The sequence below is a fragment of the Eurosta solidaginis genome, chromosome 3 (assembly GCF_040869045.1).
Source record: "Eurosta solidaginis isolate ZX-2024a chromosome 3, ASM4086904v1, whole genome shotgun sequence".
Classification (NCBI taxonomy): domain Eukaryota; kingdom Metazoa; phylum Arthropoda; class Insecta; order Diptera; family Tephritidae; genus Eurosta; species Eurosta solidaginis.
The window spans coordinates 42,919,349-42,938,837 of NC_090321.1; the positions used below are offsets into that span (position 1 = coordinate 42,919,349).

The 19,489-nt window shown below is 32.7% G+C and overlaps 2 protein-coding genes across 5 annotated transcripts in view; one reads left to right on the top strand and one right to left on the bottom strand.

The window, feature by feature from the left end:
* Positions 1-18,157, top strand: part of chn (charlatan) — a 103,741-nt gene extending 85,584 nt beyond the window's left edge. For 2 of the 4 annotated variants that reach the window (XM_067771509.1, XM_067771508.1), the window contains exons 4-7: positions 5,376-6,515; positions 6,767-6,940; positions 8,874-9,206; positions 11,403-18,157. In XM_067771509.1, the coding sequence (XP_067627610.1) occupies positions 5,376-6,515; positions 6,767-6,940; positions 8,874-9,206; positions 11,403-13,590 (3,835 nt within the window). In that variant the 3' untranslated portion in view covers positions 13,591-18,157. The remainder of the gene's footprint in view (positions 1-5,375; positions 6,516-6,766; positions 6,941-8,873; positions 9,207-11,402) is intronic. The other 2 variants (XM_067771510.1, XM_067771511.1) reach the window with 2 other exon arrangements.
* On the bottom strand, positions 667-2,195 carry LOC137243621 (protein phosphatase 1 regulatory subunit 36-like). Its single transcript, XM_067771512.1, has one exon. It carries the CDS (start codon positions 2,193-2,195, stop codon positions 825-827), a length of 1,371 nt encoding a protein of 456 aa, XP_067627613.1. The 3' UTR covers positions 667-824.
* Positions 18,158-19,489: the final 1,332 nt, after the last annotated feature.

The following is a 19,489-nucleotide window of genomic DNA, read 5'->3' on the forward strand; positions in this document are numbered from 1 at the left end:
GGCCCCTAAAATAGTGCTTTCTTCAACCGAATTAGGAGTTGGGGTGTTTTTGAATAAACCTCAGCGCAATTTGAGTTTTTTGAATTGATAAAAAACAATTTATTACATAAAAGTTAAGAAATCGTATATAAAAATATAAGCTTTTAAAAAATGCTGCCAACGATTTTCAATATTTTTCTTATAAGTTGGAATTTCGCAATTTCCCGAAACCTAGCTAAGCGTTTTCATCTATTAAATTCAAATTGCTATAATAAAGGAATCCCTTGACTTCTTTTCCAGTCGTTGTTTCTTTTTCATCGTATTTTTCTCTCTCCCTCTCTTTGTCACTCTGTGCGACTAACTCTCTTTCCATTTCTCTGTGTCCCTCTCCGTTTTTCCTCCCATTTTCTCTCTCGTTCTTTTTAATTTATTCATTATTTATTTTTTCCCACACTGTGTCAAGGCCTTTTTCTTTTACAATCTCTATCCGTTCTTAGTTTCCCTCTCCCACTTTCTCTTCCATTCCCCTGTCCCTTCCACAATCTCTCTCTATGTGCCTCTCACTCACATTCCTTTTTATATAACTTAATAATATACATATCTCCTCCCTTTCGCAGTACCATTTTCTTAGTCCCGCTATCTCTCTCATTTTTACTCCATATTTCTCTCTCTCTCCCATGATTCATCTCCTCTCTTCCACTCCATATATGACTCTCTCACTTGTTTGCTTCTTTTTCTCCCTCTCATTTTATCTCGGCTCACTCATACACCATAACTGACAATCCCTCTCTTGCTCTTCATTTTCCATCCTCCGACCATTGCTATACTGTTTCCTATCTCCCACTTTATAATCTTCTCAATAATTTCTTTCGTTCCAAAAATTTATCCGTTATCTCTTGTACGCTCGGCCCATATGTATCATTTTCAAGTTCCCTTTCACATTGCACTACAACGCTATTAATAATACCCTCCGTAGTGAAATACTCGATAATTCGATCCCGTCGATACCATTTATCCAGCACAGCTTTACTTGCACGCTCGTACAGCATACGCACATGATAATATGTATTGTATTTCTGTGCATATTTTCGTAGTTTTTCCTCATCAAAATTGGGTATCTTTAGAGCTGGTTGACGTATCAGCTGATATGGATCGTAAATTTCTGAATAATTCTGGGAACGCACAGCTGCCCAATTAATATTCAATGCGGTATTATAGATTTTTTTCGGATGTCCCAATATACCATGACATACATCGATCAAAGCCAATTGACTATCCGGCACAATATATTCCAATTCCATTTGATGTATACGTAAATCCGTCCCACGATATTTGCGCTCACCTATCCATAACATCGGTAAATTCTCAGAGGCTACATGATCTAGCTCTTGTATGAGCGGTGAGTTTTGTGCACGATAATTTACGCGCCTATAATTTTTGCCATACAACATATTCGCCTCAGCTGCGGTGAAATTAATATGAGCATAGCGCTTGAGTTTGAAATGTTCCGATCGAAAGAGGCGATTCATTTCTGAATCGATATAATCGAAAGCGCGTCGATGCATAGCAATCCATACAACTTGTGTAGAGAATGCCAAAAAGGCCTCATGAAAACGTTTATCCTTGATCGAGTTTGATATATTCACGATGGGTGTGATATGATAGTAAGGTTTCATCTCATTTTCACCCATTATTATAACGCTATATTCACGCGCCAATAGCAAGCGATGTTGTGTAAGTTGTGCTGAGTAGATACGTTTTATTTCATTCGTATCCTCGCTTTGTATTTGCGCTTTCTCACCCGAGATCTCATCACGTCGTATTAACACAAACTCCACCATTTTCAAATAATACTCAAAGTAGATGATGAGCGCGCGTAGGAAACGGTCAACGGTAAAGGTGTGCAGAAAATTTATGAAATCTTTTGTGATTATATCGGAAGGCGCTAGGAATAGCACGAGATTTTTTATGTCCTGCACGACTATTACATCAGCATCATGTGTGAGATCGGAGCGTTGAAATTCTTGGCGAAATATCAATTCTTCGAGTTGGTTGAGTGTTTTACGGAAATTGAAGCCACACGTATTTACATAATCTTCTTTCTCCAATTCGGCATCTTTGATAGGCTCGAACTCAATTGTTTGCGTATCCTCGTTCAACACCCATTTACCATTACAGAACTTGGGCACAAATACGCCTCTGTGAATGCGTAGCATTGTTGGAGTTTTAAACAGTCCGTTGAACAAATATTGCTAAAGTTTTGTAAGAAAAAATATTTGTGCAGGAGAAAACGATTTGAAAAATATAACTCAATTGTGTGTATTAAAAAAGATCGATTATTTGAGAATTGTTCCAAAATTGAATTTGAAAACAAGATACTGCAAGGTGGTTAAACTTGTCTGAAGTAAGAATCTGATTACTGCTCAATTAGTATAATAATAAATTCTTGTAATCGTGGATCTATCCTAGTAGATTGTAGGTCTACGGTAGTGGCTGTCAGCAATCTAAGAGATATATAGAACCACGAAGTCGATTTATTCCAACCTTGTTGAACCAATTATAACGCCTAAAAAACAGTCTGTAGGTACTGTTCCCTGATGTTAACTTTCGTAAAATCACTTTTAGAAAGGAGCCAGCGGGTTAGAAGGTCAGAATAAACCCGCGGTAGGTATGCCTGTCGTAAGAGGCGACTAAAATACCAGATTCAAGGGGCTGTGTAGCGCAACCCTTTCAGGTTGCCAGCGCAATATATATATTCTCCAAACCCAATTGTCAACCTCGCCTATCCGTGGCGAATCCTGTTTCACTAACAGACGAGGCTTTGGCGACTTTGGCCATATAAATCGTTCCCGAGATGGTCGGGCTAGCACCTTAATGGTGCTGTGTTACCATCACATCGATAACACTCCCCAAAGCCTTCGGGGAAAAACCTTATCGCTACAACAACAAGAACAGCCCGTTAACGCCAAACACGGTAATTGTTGCCTTGTTAGACCCTCAAATGCTGTTGTTTTTGCTATCGATTCCTTCTAAATATCCGCTTCCATGGGGTAGAAGTCGTCTCGTTTCGCGCCGTGGGGTGGTGGTAGAGTGTTTCGCCCACCAGACCAAAGATCCTGGGTTCAATTCCTTTTGGTTTCAATTCATTTTGGTTTCTCAAAGCGTGGCCGCCCCTCGACAATGATTGAGAGTTAAGTTTACCTAAAAAATTTTAATTAAAAAATTAAGGTTCGAGTACCAGTAAGTTTGTCAAAATAGTCCATAAATGATCTCGAAATCTATATCTTAAAGATCCCGAAGTTACCAATAATTTTGTACCGAAAACAGTTCCGATTCTGAAAAAAATTTCAAAACCCAGAAAATAACTCTAGTCTCGAATTGATGCCAAACAGTCTTGAAATTATCCCAAAAAGATTCTGAAATGAACACGAATACAATCGAGAAATTAACCCGAAATAGTCCTAAAATTGTTATGAAAACATTTGCCAAATGATATCGGAATAGTGCCGAATTGATCCTGAAACAATCTACAAATGATAACAACAATATCCCGAAACAATACGGAAATAAGACCTCTTAATTCCAATACATTTTTATATTAGCTGGGTCGTTTATGAAAAAAATTGTCTGAGATAGGGCGTTCTTCAATATAATTTAGAGATATATGGCTTTTTTGAAAAAAAATACTGAAATATGGCGTCTTTGAAAAATATTATCATTCTTAAATAGGGTGTTTTCGAACTGGTAGCCGAGATAGGGTGATATTCCACTCAGCCGTCAAACCAATGGGCTCTTTATCCCGTCATCCACTCTTAGACCCGCGTTCGTGCTCTATTACGCTATTTTCTATAGAGACCGGCAAAAGTTTGTAAGTTTGGAATTAAACGAATTGCCTTACAGAACTATTTCAGGATCTAATTTCACTTTAAAATTTTATAGTTAGGTTATATCAATTCATAAAATGTGAGGTTATAATTTTGTTGATGGTAGTGAATTCGGAAAACCGATCATTCAGAGCAAATTGTGAGGTTATGGTTATAGGAACCGATTTCAATCACTAATTGAAATTTAGTAAAAAAAGCATGATTTTCCACAAATACGATGATGAGCAATAAAATTAGGTTAGGTTATACTTTTAAAAAAATAGGATACAGTGTATTCGATCATTTCATAAATTGTGAACATTACAATACAAATAGCAGACCCGGCAGACGTTGTTCTGCCCTAAATTTGGTCTATCTGCATACATCTTAATAAGCGTTTTCCGTCTAAATCTGCCTCCCCCCTCTTATATTTTTTTCTTAATCCTTTTATTCACTCCTCCCTCCGTCTTTTTTTCTTCATCTATATCTATTTCGGCTCACTCTATCTCTTTCTCAGTCTCCTTCTCCTTCCCCCTTTTCTCTTCTCTCAAGTTCTTCTCATTCTTCTTCATCCCTTATTGCCAGTCCCGGAGGGTGGTATGTATTTTGCTCCAGTCCTATTCCGAGTGCCAGTCCTCCAACTGCGAGTCTCAGCCCTAGTCCCAGTCCCAGTCCGTCTCTGGTCTAGTTCCCGGAAAAAAGGATCGTAAATACTAATACAGGCAAATTGAATAGGACGTACATATGTACATATATAGTTATGTGGGTATTATTAATTCATGTCTTTATTTCGGCTTCGCCTGCTTATTTATCAGTTTTGCCAGGCTGATGCGACTAAATCGAATATGCCAATGGAAATTACTTTAAAGCTCTCAGCAACAGCTTTCATTTGATATCCATATTACACACACATATCCGGGTCAACTTTTTGGCCTATATCTCAAGACCCTAGTCACCAATAGGTACGGAAACTACCCTCTGCTAAAGCACTCATCAACAGCTTTCATTTGGTATCCATATTGTATAAACACATGCTAGGGGTGCCCGGGTCCACGTTTTGGTCTATATCTCGAGACCCTAGCCACCCAGGGGTACAAAAAATAACCAGGATCGAAGTACTCATAAACAGATTCCATTTGATACCCATATTGTACAAACACATCCCAGGATTACCCAAGTCCACGTTTTGATCTCAAGACCCTCGCCAGAATGGAATAAAAAGTATCCTATGTCCGTTCCCTGGTTCTAAGCTACCTCTCCACCAATTTTCAGCCAAATCGGTTCATCTGTTCTTGAGTTATGCGTAGTGTAACTAACACGACTTTCTTTTATATATATTGATATGCGTTGAATTCCGAAAAGATCGAATCTTGAAGGCATTGTTTGCGATGAACTTCGAGTAAAACCTAGGTTAGGTTCCATTCATAAAAAAGTGAGGTTATAACAAAAAATGTGAAATCATTATCTCATTTCGATAATATTCTTCAGCCAAGCTATTCTTCTAAAAAAAACTCTTTCCACTTTCAATTTCAGATCCAAAAATCGCAACGACACCACCACCGAAGTAATTTACACTAGTCCCTCGACCTCGGGCAATGCCATGAATAATGCCGCTCAGGTCCAACAACAGCAACAGATCACACCTACGACAACGAACATTGTGGTCACTGGTGCAATCGCTACAACGAGCACTAACAACAGCGGCGGTGGCGGCAATAGTCGGAGCAAAAAATCACACAACAACAACAACCACCAAAATAGCAATAATAATGCCAACAACAATAACAATAACAATGGTGGCGTACAAGTACAAAAACGTTACGCCTGCAGTCATTGTCCATACTCCACCGATCGACGAGATCTCTACACTCGTCACGAGAATATCCATAAAGAAGAGAAACCCTTCCAATGTTTTGCTTGCTTGAAACAATTCAATCGCGCCGATCATGTGAAAAAGCACTTTTTGCGTATGCATCGTGAACTACAATATGATATAAATAAAACGCGACGTCATGTATCCTCCTCAAGCGCTTCCAATAGTGGTGGTGGTAATATTCATCCTGGTGGGCGTGGTAATATCACAATAGCAACAATAAATACGCAACTAACAAACAATGCGAACATTAACGCTTGTGATTTACCCGATCAAAAGCCAAACTTTATATTCCAAGGTACCAACGTACAATTGGACAATGCATTCCTAGAGGCACAACGTCAGCCGACATCATCGAGTTTGAGTATTGCCGAAACTATTGAAGCAGTTGCCACAGCTACAGATGCGCCACTGCCGCAGCTTAAACAAGAGAAGCAAGATGATATTGTAACCGGTAGCAGTGTCAATGTTGGCGTTGCTATTGGTGGTGTTAATGCTGGCGTTGTGGTGGATAATAGTGCCGCCAGCACTGTTGCCGTTAGTGGTAATCTCAAACCGAAACGTGAAAAACGTTTCACCTGCTGTTACTGTCCATGGTCGGGTGCGGATAAGTGGGGTTTGAAGCGTCATTTGAATACGCATACAAAACCGTTTGTATGTTTGCTGTGTGATTATAAGGCAGCGCGCTCAGAACGTCTGGCAACGCATGTGCTGAAGGTGCATAATAAGCGCGCTTGCAATAAATGTTCATACCTCGGCGATACGCAGGAAGAGTTTCAGGCGCATATCAATGAAGTGCAGTAAGTATTTTACAAGATTAAAAAAAATCGTTTTTTTTTTTTTTTGCACTTAACATTAGTCATAAGCCCGCAAATTCTTAAGCACACTAACTCGCTCTACTAATACTAATTCGCTTTAAGCTACGCGTTATAGCACTAACCAAAATGTAGGCAGTAGTTTATAGTACTAATTTTCAAAAATCTAATTTTTCAAAAATCTTTTTCTTCCCTGTGCTTTCCTTTGCGATTTCGTACTGCGTGCGCCCGCGCAGTCCCAACGATAACCGTCCGGCGCGTGGCAATCAATTAAATAGTACAAATCATTTAACGAACGGCAGTGTTTCGAATACGTCTTCGAATTCGAACATTGTACGCATAATTGGCAATAATTTAATAACGAATGATTTAAATGTAGATACATTTGCAAATTCGACTGTGACATACTGGTAAATAAACCGTTAGATGTAGATATTTTTTTATTACAAAAATATTACCGTTCCAAAAATTCGGCTTTCGAGTGAGTCCAATTTTTCTGAACTTAGTGATTTTTATTGAACAAAAAACAAAAGTCAACCTGGAGCCTAATTTTCACATCAAAGAAATTAAAAAAAAAGATTCATACATATTTTATAATTTTTTTTTTTTTTTTGAAGAAAAAAATATAAAAAATAGTTTAGAAACAAATTTCTAAAATAAAAAAAAAAATTCAAACAAAAGCTTTTAAAAAAAATTATAAAAATTTTTAATTAGTTAACATTTTCTTGAAAAACAATTTTAAAGCACTTTTTCGACAAAGGCAAAAAAAGTACATATTAAAACTTATTATTAAGAATTCATAAGCTTCACACCGGCTTATAATAATTGAATACTCAATTAATATGTTTTTCTAAGAGAAACTGAAAAGAAAGAAAAAAACATTTACTGGCATATTGCGATGGTACCGTTTCGAAAACCGCCACGAATTCATCAACAGGCAATTTCGTTTTAAATGAGATAAAATGTATTAAGCAAGGAAACAAATACAAGCAGGATAGCCTAGTGATTAAGCAACTGCAGTTTCATCGTGTGATTCGCGGTTCGAATCTCTGAAACCTTTGATAACATTGCCTGATGATGAATTCGTGGCGGTTTTCGAAATGATACCATCGCAATATGCCAGTAAATGTTTCTTTCTTTCTCTTCAGTTTTTCCTGAAAAACATAATTGAATATTCAATTATTATAAGCCGGTGTTAAGCTCATGAATTCTTAATAATAAGGATAAATTGAACACACCATTAAAACAAACAAACATAAAGTACATATTAAAAAAAATTTCAGAAATTTATGAAAAATATCAAAAATGTCAACAGATTAAAAGAACAAATGTCATCAAATTAAAAAATTTCAAATTTAGTTACAATTTCTTGAAAACAAAAATTTTTAAGAACTTTTTCGACATATTTTGGAAGTATTGGCGGCCACCGTGGTGTGTGCTCCGCCTACCACACCGTATGCCCTGGGTTCACACCCCGGGCAATGCAACATCTAAATTTTAGAAATAAGGTTTTTCAATTAGAATAAAATTTGTCTAAGCGGGGTCGCCCCCGGCAGTGTTTGGCAAGCGCTCCGGGTGTATTTCTACCATGAAAAGCTCTCAGTGAAAACTCATCTGTTGGAAAAGCTGCTTATTATTAAAAGAGAACTATTTTCTTTAACTAAATTAAAGTATTTAAATTTTGAAAGAGGTTTTTTATTTTGATAATCTTAAAAGCAACCTTTAAGTACAATAGAAAAAAAAAACGAAATTTCGTCAGATTTTAAATTTGTATGGTTTTTAGATAATACCTTCCACGAAGAAAAATGTTCAAAGTTTAGGATTAGGCTGTACAGAAAAAGGAAACTGCAAAAAAAAAAAATTGGTAAAGAAAAAACCTTTTTAAAAGTAAATTGAAACAATGAAACATTAAATAAAATTTTTTAATTTTTTGTTAGTTTCAAAAAGATTTATTTAAAAATAAAAAATTTTATATTAGTGAAGGCCGAAAATAAAACTAAAATACTAAAAAGTTTAATGATATTTTTTGCAAAAATTTTAAACAACTTTTTTTTTCAAAAATTTTAAAAATATAATATAAAAATACTTATAAATTTTAGTCCATTCAAAATTTAATTTCGCAGAAATGTACTTAAATTAAAAAACAAATTGAAATCTTAAACTTTACTGAAAAAAATGTGTTATACATTTATAAGAGTTCACATTAAAATATTTTTCGAAGCTCAAGTCAAAACTTAAAACTTTGTCGAAAGTAAGACATTTTTTTTTTTAAATATAGTTGAAAAGAAAAATGTAATTAACCATTTAATAAAATTGCATTCCTCTCCTCTTTTGCTCGCCAAGTCATACAATACATAGTGGTGGTGGCGGCGGTGGCGGTTCATCCACTTCAAGTAATCAAGGTGGTAATATTGGTGGCGGTGGCTCGGTTACCATTTATACCACAACAACAACGAATGATAATGGCAGCGGTAATATAACCGGCGGTCCTTTACAAGAAATCATAGTAAATCCCACATCGATGGTGGGTTGGCGTTTAAGCGCCAATGGTTCGCTTATACCGCCACATGATCTATTAACGGGCGGTTTGCCCAATGCGGCCGCACAAAAACGCGGCTCTGAACGTTTATTTCAATATCTTGAAGCAGACGGAAGTGATCCAGAAGACTATGCACGGTAAAGAACAAAATAAAGAAATGTTCAAGAATATACAAAAACAAAATGTTGCAATATTACATTTTTATTTGGTTAAGTGATGCTTTTTTCACCAATTTTATGTAGTCGCCAACGAGTTTGTGTTCTAAGTCTTTCGTTCGATTGGTTGTGAATATTGCGTATATTCACTTATATACATATGTATATATATTTTGTTAATTTTGGTAATGTTTTTAAGTGTGTCCCTATTTCGTTGTTTTTTTTTTTTCCATACCTCGAATTACTGCAAAATGGTTTTTTTTTTAAATTGTGTTGTTGTTGTTGTGCATATTTTATGTTCGCAGGAAATATGCTAAACAGAAGCATATAACCTCGTTCACCTCGTTTTTTGTGATGTTCAGTTCTTTTTCGTATATTCCTTCGTGATCCTCCTCCTTGGCCCCTCTTTATCTGAAGTATTTTATTGTGAACACTAGCTATTATTTTAAATAATATTTTTTTCTTAATACATCTATTTTTAAGTTTTATTACAAGATTTTTTTGTTTTTTGTAATTTTTTAATCTGTTTTTTTTTTGTCTGTAATTATTTCTTTTTTTTTTGCTTTTGTGAATGTAAATAAGGGTACATTTTTTTTCAATTTACTAAATTTTTGAAATTTTTATTTCTTTTGCTATATTTTTTTTTTTACTATTTTTTTATTTTGAATTAAAGAGCGTTTTTTGATGTTTAATTGTTTTCGCTAATGTATTTGCCTATGATTTAATTTTAATTTACAAAGTTTTTATAATCTAAAGTTTAGATTATTTAAAAATGTTACTTTTTTAAATTGTTTTATTTTTTTTTATAAATTGAAATGAACAAAAATCAATTACAATTTAAAAATAATTTGGTTATATTATTTATTTTATTTAATTTTTATTAGTTTCTCATTTATTTTCTTTCTTAATTTTTAATTCATTAAACAAATTTTGTTTGTCTTTTAAATTAAAATGAAAAAAAAAACATTTTCTTTATTTAAATTTTTGTTTATTTAAATTTACATAAGTAAAATTTCTGCTTTTTTTTTTAATTATTATTTATACTATTTATATATTTCATAAAAAAAAATATTTGGTTAGGTATCTTAAATTTTGTTTTGTTTATTTGCCTGAAATGAAATTTAAGTTGACTAAGTTTTAATAAAGCAAAATGTTGCTTATTTTTATATATATTTTTTTCATTTATTTATTTTTTCCATTTATTTATTTTTCTTTTCTTATTAGTTTTAATTATTCTTAAGTTTAACTTCATTTGAAAAAATTGGCTTATTTTTTTTAACTTTTTTTTTACTAATTGAATTTTATTTGGTTAATTTGCATATAATTTAATTTTAATTTACTAGGTTTACAGTCCAGCTTAAAGAAATTTGGATTTTTTTATGAGTTTTCTTAATGGCGTTTTTAGTAATTAATTTTTTCGTTTATTTTCATTTATTTTTATTCTTTTTAATTAATTTTAATTTAAAATTTAATTTAAAATTTAAATTATTTGTTTATTTTATTAAATATATTTTGATTAACTTAGTTTTAGCAAAGTGGAATTCATATTTAAAATTTTCCTTTTCCTTTTCGTTTTGTTTTTTTTTTTATTTTGTTTTTATTCTTTTCTCATTTATTTCATTTCAAAAAAATTCAAAGTTCATTTAAAAAAATTTTGTTTATCTATTTCATTTAAATTAAATTAAAAACATTTTGTTAGGTAATTTGTTTTTGGATTTGTTTATTTGCTTGTAATTAAATTTAATTTTTTTTAAATATATTCTTGACATTTTTATTATTTTAATTTTTAAATTTTTTTTATTTATTAAAGTTATTTTTGTTATATTTGAGCTGTTTTTGCAAAGTTATATATAGTTATTTAACTCATTTATTTTGCTTTTGAGTTAAGTTGTTTTTCTTTGTTTGTAAATGGTTTTAATTTTATTTTTTTTATTTATCTATTTTAGAATTTTTAGTTGCTTCCTTTTAAACTTTTTTCTTTACCTTTGTTTTAATTTCGCTTAAATTTTTCTTACATATATTTTTTTTTAATGTTAAAATTTCAAAAACTCAAAGTTTTAATTTTGATTTATGAATATAACCTTTTTAATGCATTACTTGGTTTATATAGCTTTTAGTTTTTACCTTTTTCGATATGAAATTACTCACTAACATTTTACCTCCCTCTCTCTCTTACAGTCTACTAAAAATGGACGCCATCAGTCGTAATACCGCTTCGGTCGCTCAGGATTTTCATAAGGCGGGAGGCGTGCAAGAGTTGAAAATTCCAGCTAATCAACTCCTGTTCAATAATAAACTGCCTTCACAATGGACAACCAAAGAGGCTGCGGCGCTACTCCATTCCCTAAGCAGCAATGGCAATTTTGCCAATAGCTATCAGCTACATTTGCAACAACAACAACAGCAACAGCGCATGAAATATTACAACAATACGACGACTAACAGTCATATGCGTCAGCGACAGCATTCAACAGGTGAAGATGATGAAAATACACCGTCATCTGCTTCATCCACAACCTCATCAAGTGATGATGGCGGAACACCAAACCTTAAAGGTAATGGTAGACAATATGCGATAGGCCATAACAGCAACAACAGTAGCAGCACTAGCTTTGGTAATAATGAGCAGCAGAAAAAGGCGATGTCGGCATTCTTGAGCGAAAATTTCAATTTGCAAGCAGCACCAGAATCAAGTGTAATTGAAATGATGGCTGCAGCAGCAGCAGCTAGCAACAATCACAAGCGCAAATATCAACAGCATTTGGAAAATGATGAAAACCAAGAGAATCAAGAGCAGCTTATTAGATCGCCTCCCGCGTATAACAATAATACAAATAACAACAGCCACAAATATCACAACAACAACAGTCAAAATAAAACAAGAACAACGCACAATCAACGTGCCACGAATGCCGCCACGCATAACAATCGCGAACATCACCTTGATCTGCTACAACACATTGATCGTGATAATAAGGAGAACAACAACAATGCCACATTCCTTACAACAATGGAATATGAAAATTTAAATAAAGTTAGCACACAAATACAAAATTATGTTAAGGATATTATAAATAAATACTATGCCGATACGCCGCTGATTTATCCAGCAATGCCAGCAGCAAGCGCGGCAGAGGGTCATTCCATGATAGAACAACAGGAGCAGCTACAACAACAACAACAGCAACAGCAGCAGCAGCCTTCACCAGAACGTAGCGTGACAGAACGTCGCAAGCGCATGTTAAGCGAGACAGAAGAGTATATTGAGTATTTGCGCAATAAAGAGGACATTACGCTGACTATAACTCCAAAAGTATCCACTGCGCAAAAACAACGTCATGAGCATGCCACAAGACAACAAAGTCCCACGCCGCTACTAGCTACACCCGCAGTGACGCTAGCGCCCATTGCGCCCACTATGCCAGCGGCACAACAAATACAACATTTACCAGCGCAACAACCACTACCAATGCGTCAGGCGCCAATGCAGCAGCTACCAGCGCCTCAGTTGTTACCTATGCATATGCAGCAACCGCTACCACATCCAATGCCGCTGCCACAGCCTCAACAACCTGCCAACAACAAGCGTCGTAAATCACTCTCACAAATAGCTACAATGTTGCCATTGCTTGCGGATGCTGCCTGTCAACAGCAATATCTAACAGCGCCACTAGATTTTAGCAAGAAACCCACGCAAGCGCGCGAATCAGTCGTCAGCGCGCACACAACCACATTAGCGCATACAACATTCAACACTTCACCTACGCCAACAACCTCACATTTCATGTCTGTAGCTATGCCAAAAGCAGCAAAAGTTTCTGTCATACAAAGTACACCTATACATCAACAACAACAACAACAACCACTACAGCAACCTACCAACGCGCCCACTCCCAACGTTTTTAGCGGTCAGAGCGCCCACGATAAACGTTCATCACGCAAACAAGCACAACCGAAGAAAATACGGGCGCCGCCTGAAGTTATAGTCGCTATGCTGCGCGATAAATATTTAAATCGCATGGTTGATGGCAAGTTGAGCTGTCGCACATGCGCACAAGATAAGCAGCGCGCTGCCGCTATGCTTGTATTCAATTATCATACAAAGGGGTCATTGGCGCTGCATAAACTTTGGAGGCATCGCGTAGAGAAACAACGCTGTCGACATTGCCAGCAAATATTTGGGCAGCGCAGTAGCTTAATTGTACATTGTATGCGTGAGCATCGTTGGTTAGTGCGCAACAAGAAGCAACGTAGTGTGAAGAAGTTGGCTGAAAAGTCAAACAAGAAACACAAAAAGCGAAGTAACAGCAGTAAGAAGCAGTTTAAACAAATGAAACGAGCTAAACAAATGGCAGTAAGCGCTTAAGGTGATGGGGTTCATATAAAGTTGCTGCTACTAACACCACAACAACAATTCGTATGTGTGTCTAGTTGTAGGGGATCTATGTAGGTACATTTATGTATCAGTCAGCTATGTAGAGCTTAATAACTCAGGTGGGCGTGATCTTATCTTGACGCATGAGTGCTTAATCTGCGTCTAAAGATTTTTAAGCTTATGAAATTCAAAATCTTAGTCTAAAGTTTGTAAATTAAATTTGTACTACAAAACTTGGCTAAGTTTTCGGACACTCAGTGCTTTTTTTTAATATATATTTCGAAGTTCAATAAAAATATATATATTTCGAAGTTCGAAAAAAATATATATGTATTTATATTTCTAGATTTGAAAAAAATTATATTTCCAATTTAGAAAAATGTATGTCCTGAAATTCGAAAAAAAAAATATTTTTCATCTGCCTTTTTTAAGAAAAAAAAATTCTGTCATAAATTCAATTTAAATTTAAATTAAAATTAAAAAAAAAACTAAAAACAAATTAAATTAAAAAAATGTATATGAAAAAATGGCCGCAAAGATAAATAGAATATTTAAAACGAAAAAGAAAAGAAAAACGAAAAAAAAGAAAAAATAGATGTGTCTATTTATTCGAAAAGAACCCAAAGGACTATTTACTAAATTCTCATGAAATAAGAAAGTAAAAAAATCATTGGTATGTCCGAAAACTTAGATATTTTTATAAAGTGAAAGCGGTTCAGAAACAGTTTTCTACCCCAAATGAAAGTCGTGCAAACTGAAGTCATCCAAAAAAAATTTCGAAATTAGGTCGGTAAATTCTCATGTGACTTTTTGGTTTTCTTTTATTATTATAGAATCCTTGAAATTGTGATTAAAATTTTTTTAAATTAAGTTATGGGGTATTTTGGCTTTGTGCACCGCTAAACGAATTTCACAACCCAACTTTAAGCTATTCCTTATTCAGTCGTTGAAAAAACCGCCTTTAAGAAAAATATTTTTAGAAAGGTGCTATGCCCCGCCCCATTAGTGGGCACACCTTTCAGCTGTATTTCTGCCCTAAAATGATATTCAGTTTACTATAATTTGCCTTAACAGATGCCATTCAAGTCGGCACAACAATTGTAGATACTGGCATATAGTTCCAACAGTGTGTTAGTATTTTAAAAATTTTATGCTAACTTTTATAACAGCAACAATAGGCAGTTGAGCCAAAAATCTATGCTATTTGTGCTCCTTTAAAAAAACAGTCACGATAGACCATTGATTCGAACTAAGATTCAATGAATCAATATAAAACCCTTAAGAGAGAAAATGCTATAACTCGAAAAAAAATTTCAAATATCATATACACTTACATACAAATTGAAATATGTAGTGTTTTGATTTAAACTTAATTTTTTTATCAAATTGATTTAATATCTAATGCATTTAATTTACTTATTTTTAAGTTGTAATGTACCTGAAATATGTTTGCTCTTAAAACTTGAAAAAAAAAGCGACTTAGAGAGAAAAAAGTTGAGAAAAAAACATTTCATACTTAATTAAATTATATTATATTAAAATGTATTTGTTAAATTGTAAGCAAAAACTATTGTATTGACGCCATCCTAAAGAAAAAAAGACATAAAAGGCAGCTTGTAATTAAATGCATATATCCATTAGGGCTGTGCTTTAAGTTGATTAATCAACATTTAGTCTAATCACAGCAACAATTATTTAATTTAATGAATATTTCAAGTTTTAGTAGATCAGCAAGGCATGCGTGTGCTAGTAATCAATTTTTTTTAATTAACAACAAGTTAACTAAATAGATCGTTGCGTGATTAATCACGTATTTTAATTAAGTGATTATTTTAATTCAGTGGTTAGTTAAATTTAAACTTTTCTGCTTTTAAATTTTCGACTAAACTTAAAAAAATTACTAATGTACTGGATTAATTATTTATTTGTATTTGCTTGGATTTATCAATTATTTGTACAGCTAATTACTTAACTTTCTCGGTTAATCAATTACTGAAAATTTATTTTAATCACATATTTAATTCAATTAATTTATTATAATATTTGATTGATTATAACGTATGTGTGTATTAGCAAAAATATTTTTTGTTAAATCAAAAATTGTATTAAATAAAGAACCGCTTGATAAATCAAATATTTGAGTAATGTGATTAATTTCATTTATAATGGCCTTTTTGAATTTTTGGTTTACTATTCACTAAAGTAAAGAGCGGCTTAGTACTAATTGTACGACTTATTAACTAATTTGCCCGATTGATTGATTACTCAAAATTGATTTTGATCACATTCGTAAATTTTCAATTAAATTCTTAATTGTGTATAATGTTTGATTATTCAAAAAGGCAGATTCCACTACTAATACATTTTTGTTAAAGGAAAATATTGATTAATTATTTAATTGTGTAATTAAACAACCGATTATTCATTTTGCTTGATTAATCGATTAATAATAATGTAGATTAATCACATATGCAAATAATTGCGTAAATTGGTTAACCTCATTTCAATTTGTTTGATTAAACAAAATATTAATTGATGAATTAATTGCTTATTGGAATATTTGTTGAATAATTGCACGACTAAAGGCTCAGCCTTAGCATGCATACATACAAATTTCAAAATCCACGTTCACTTATACAGTATATAGCACGAACAGCGTAAATGCTTTCGATATTTGTATGCACACAAGTACACATTTAGATAAATACTTTAATTGTTTACACGCAGCTTTAATTTGCCAATTCGTATGAAAAATTATTATATATAGAAAATATATTTATATATTCTTAGTAAAAGCTTTAGCACGCCTCATTAGATGATTAGTTTTTAACAGAATTTATGGATTTATTAAATTTAAGAATTAAGTTGTAATAAGTTCAAGAGAAGAGCAAAAAAAAAAGTATGTAACGAATTTAAGTTTGCCATAGAATAAAAAATGCAAAGACAACATAAAGCTAAAAGAAAAAAATGCAACTCTATCTTTATAACTTGGCTAGCGCACTCATAACTTTATATGTATGTATTTTTAATTTGTAACATTAAATGCTAAAGCGCTTTTAAATTTCATTCCGCTTGCCATTTGCTTTTTCATACATACGTATGTATTTTGTAAAAATATTTTTATTTATTTATGTTTGAGAAAATTTGTTTCAATATTTTTTTTAATGTATACCTACAATGTATTTAATTTATTATACATACTCATTTGAATGCCTTATTTTATTTGATTTTACATATATATTTTTTGATTAGCTTAATAAACTATATATACTTTACTATATGCTTTAAGTCACCTTTAAGTCGCCTTCCACTGCATGAAATATAATTTTAGTTTTTATTTAAAAAGTAACTTAAAATAAAAACCTACTTAAAACTTAGTAATAGTACTTGCAACGCATTATACTCATTTCCAGAAAAATTTTATTTAAGAAAAAAAAATTATTTAATAAAAATATAAAATTTATATAAAAAAATAATATATAAAAATACCAGATATATGTATGTAACACACACACACCATGTAAACGAGCGATTACCATACGAAAGCGCAAGTAGTGGACTGAAAATTATTAAAAAAAAAAAAACGAAAGCAACAAGTATAGAACTAAGCGAGAAAAAGCTGAATATAAATAAAAAACAAAAAAAAAAAAAAAATGTTAGTGTCGCGCTTACTAAAGCTAGTACCAAAGAGGATAAATAAATAAGAGCCATCAGTCTGCAACGAGTGGCGAGTAACTCACTGGAAATCAGAAAAATTGATGTCTAATGTTTTCTGTGAGGGACATTTTAAATTGTCTCGCATTTATCCAGGCGCCTTATGCAAATGTTATTTTTGGAAAGAGAATTGATTAATTAATTAAATAAAGTTGGAAAAATAAACACAAATACCCCACGAAATGTATAGAAGACATTTATGCACATCTCTCCAAAAAAAAAAAAACCTGCGAGTAGCCTAACGAATAACATTACGCAAAGTAACGAGTGACGTCTCTTATTATATTTATCCTCTTTGCTAGTACTACAAAATAAATGAATTTTTAATTAAAAAAAAAATAAAATTTGTAAAATTAAAAAAATTTTCGATTTAAAAAAAAATATTTTGAACAAAACACAAAAAAATTGTTTTAGTTTAGCGCAAAATCGAGAGCACTTTAGTGTATAGTATAAAATGTTGTTTTTAACAAAAAATTTTAATTAAAACAAAAACAAAAAAGTACACAAAATTTACATAGTTGATCTGAATAAAAAAAGCTAAATAATGCGCGTTTTTCGGCAAATTTACAAATTTTTTAGTTAAGTCAAAGCAAATTGAAAGTAATTTAATAACAAAAAGGCAACTTACAAAAGAAAAAAAACTTAATTAGCAAAGTCAATGCTATTAGCAACATACTAAAGAAATAAAAAAAAAGTATGTAAAAACGTTTAACAACCAAGTTCATGGATTTAATTTAAGTGAAGGCATTTTCTTAGCTATCAGTAGATCTTAAATTTGAAGCTGGCTGTTAAATGTTAATTACACACAAACAAAAACAAAGAGTGAAAATAAAAACGTATAAAATTTGAAAAAGAAAATCATTAAAAATAAAAGTACTGCACTATCAATGCATTGCTTTGGTATGGTAATTAAATGTCAAAAAATGTGTTTTAGTTTAAATTATATATTTCTGAATATTGAAAATAAACATCTTAAAACTAGTTTAAAATAAAAATTATTGTTTTTTTTCGAATGGGTTTTACGATGTTAGGTTATGACTGCTTCTGCTAAGTTGTACTGCCGTAATGAAAATACTTTGCTTAAGATGTTAACATTGATTTAGAAGCTCTGCGCATTTTCTGTGTTTTTGTCCTAACAGCATAAGACATTTGGAATGTAGTCAAGAGCCGAAAAATAATCCGAATCAATTTGCTATTGTATGACTCTACGTGACAAAATGACTGTGGTATTGCTTCCATTAACATCTTCCGTTTTAGTATCTTCAGACACATAACTCCTATTTTTTTAACACGATTAACATTTTAAACTTCAATACAGCTTCCACAAGTACTACGAGCACGAATCTCTCACCGAGGCATTGACGATATACTCCGTACCCGTGGAGGCAGTACTTAGAACATACAGTAGTTTCAAGCAGTGATTTTGGTCGCCATATTAACCATTTGATATTTACTGGCATTATGACATCGGATATAAATTCGTGCTGCCAAATTTTCCCCAACGAACTTTAAAATAAAATAAATAGAATCAAGTTCGCAGCATGAGAAAAGAGGCGTCTACACAGAACAGGCTGGAAGGTTTGAGGGATCAAGAAACGATAAAAGATAATACATGGCATATTTTCATACAAAATGTTTGTTATTTTCCGACCAGGTAGTTTGGTTCATACTAGAATATAGGTATACGCATGATGCAAATACAGAAAGGTGGTACCAATTGCTCTTCCTGTCAGCCATTTGAGATAAATTGTGTTTTGGCACACCCCTTTTTGAAACAGCGCTACCATATCCTTAAAAAATATACACTTCGTCTCTTTCTTTAAATTTTTTGAGGTTCAACAAGCTGTTCCAGCCAGGTTTGTACGTAACTCACGACCAAGAATAAAATATACAAGACCTGCATCTACCGGAAAATATGTATCTTGCTCGGTCGTACTCCGCATATATTCGTCCTCCTAATAAGCAAAGCGGCGGAGTATAGATATGTATGTTGTACCCAAAACACTAACTCTGAATTGACTGAAGGTTGAATATATTTAATTGAAGAAAGAACCTGATCATTTAAAGTGAGATATTCGGGTTATCGACGACTACTGACGACTAATAACAACAACAACTAATATGTGTATATCTCTTGAACCAAGCGAAATTTCAAATTTTTTTGTTGCATTATATA

Coding starts and splice junctions, on each gene's coding strand:
- LOC137243621 (XM_067771512.1), bottom strand. CDS start 2,195: ATGCTACGCATTCACAGAGGCGTATTTGTGCCCAAGTTCTGTAATGGT.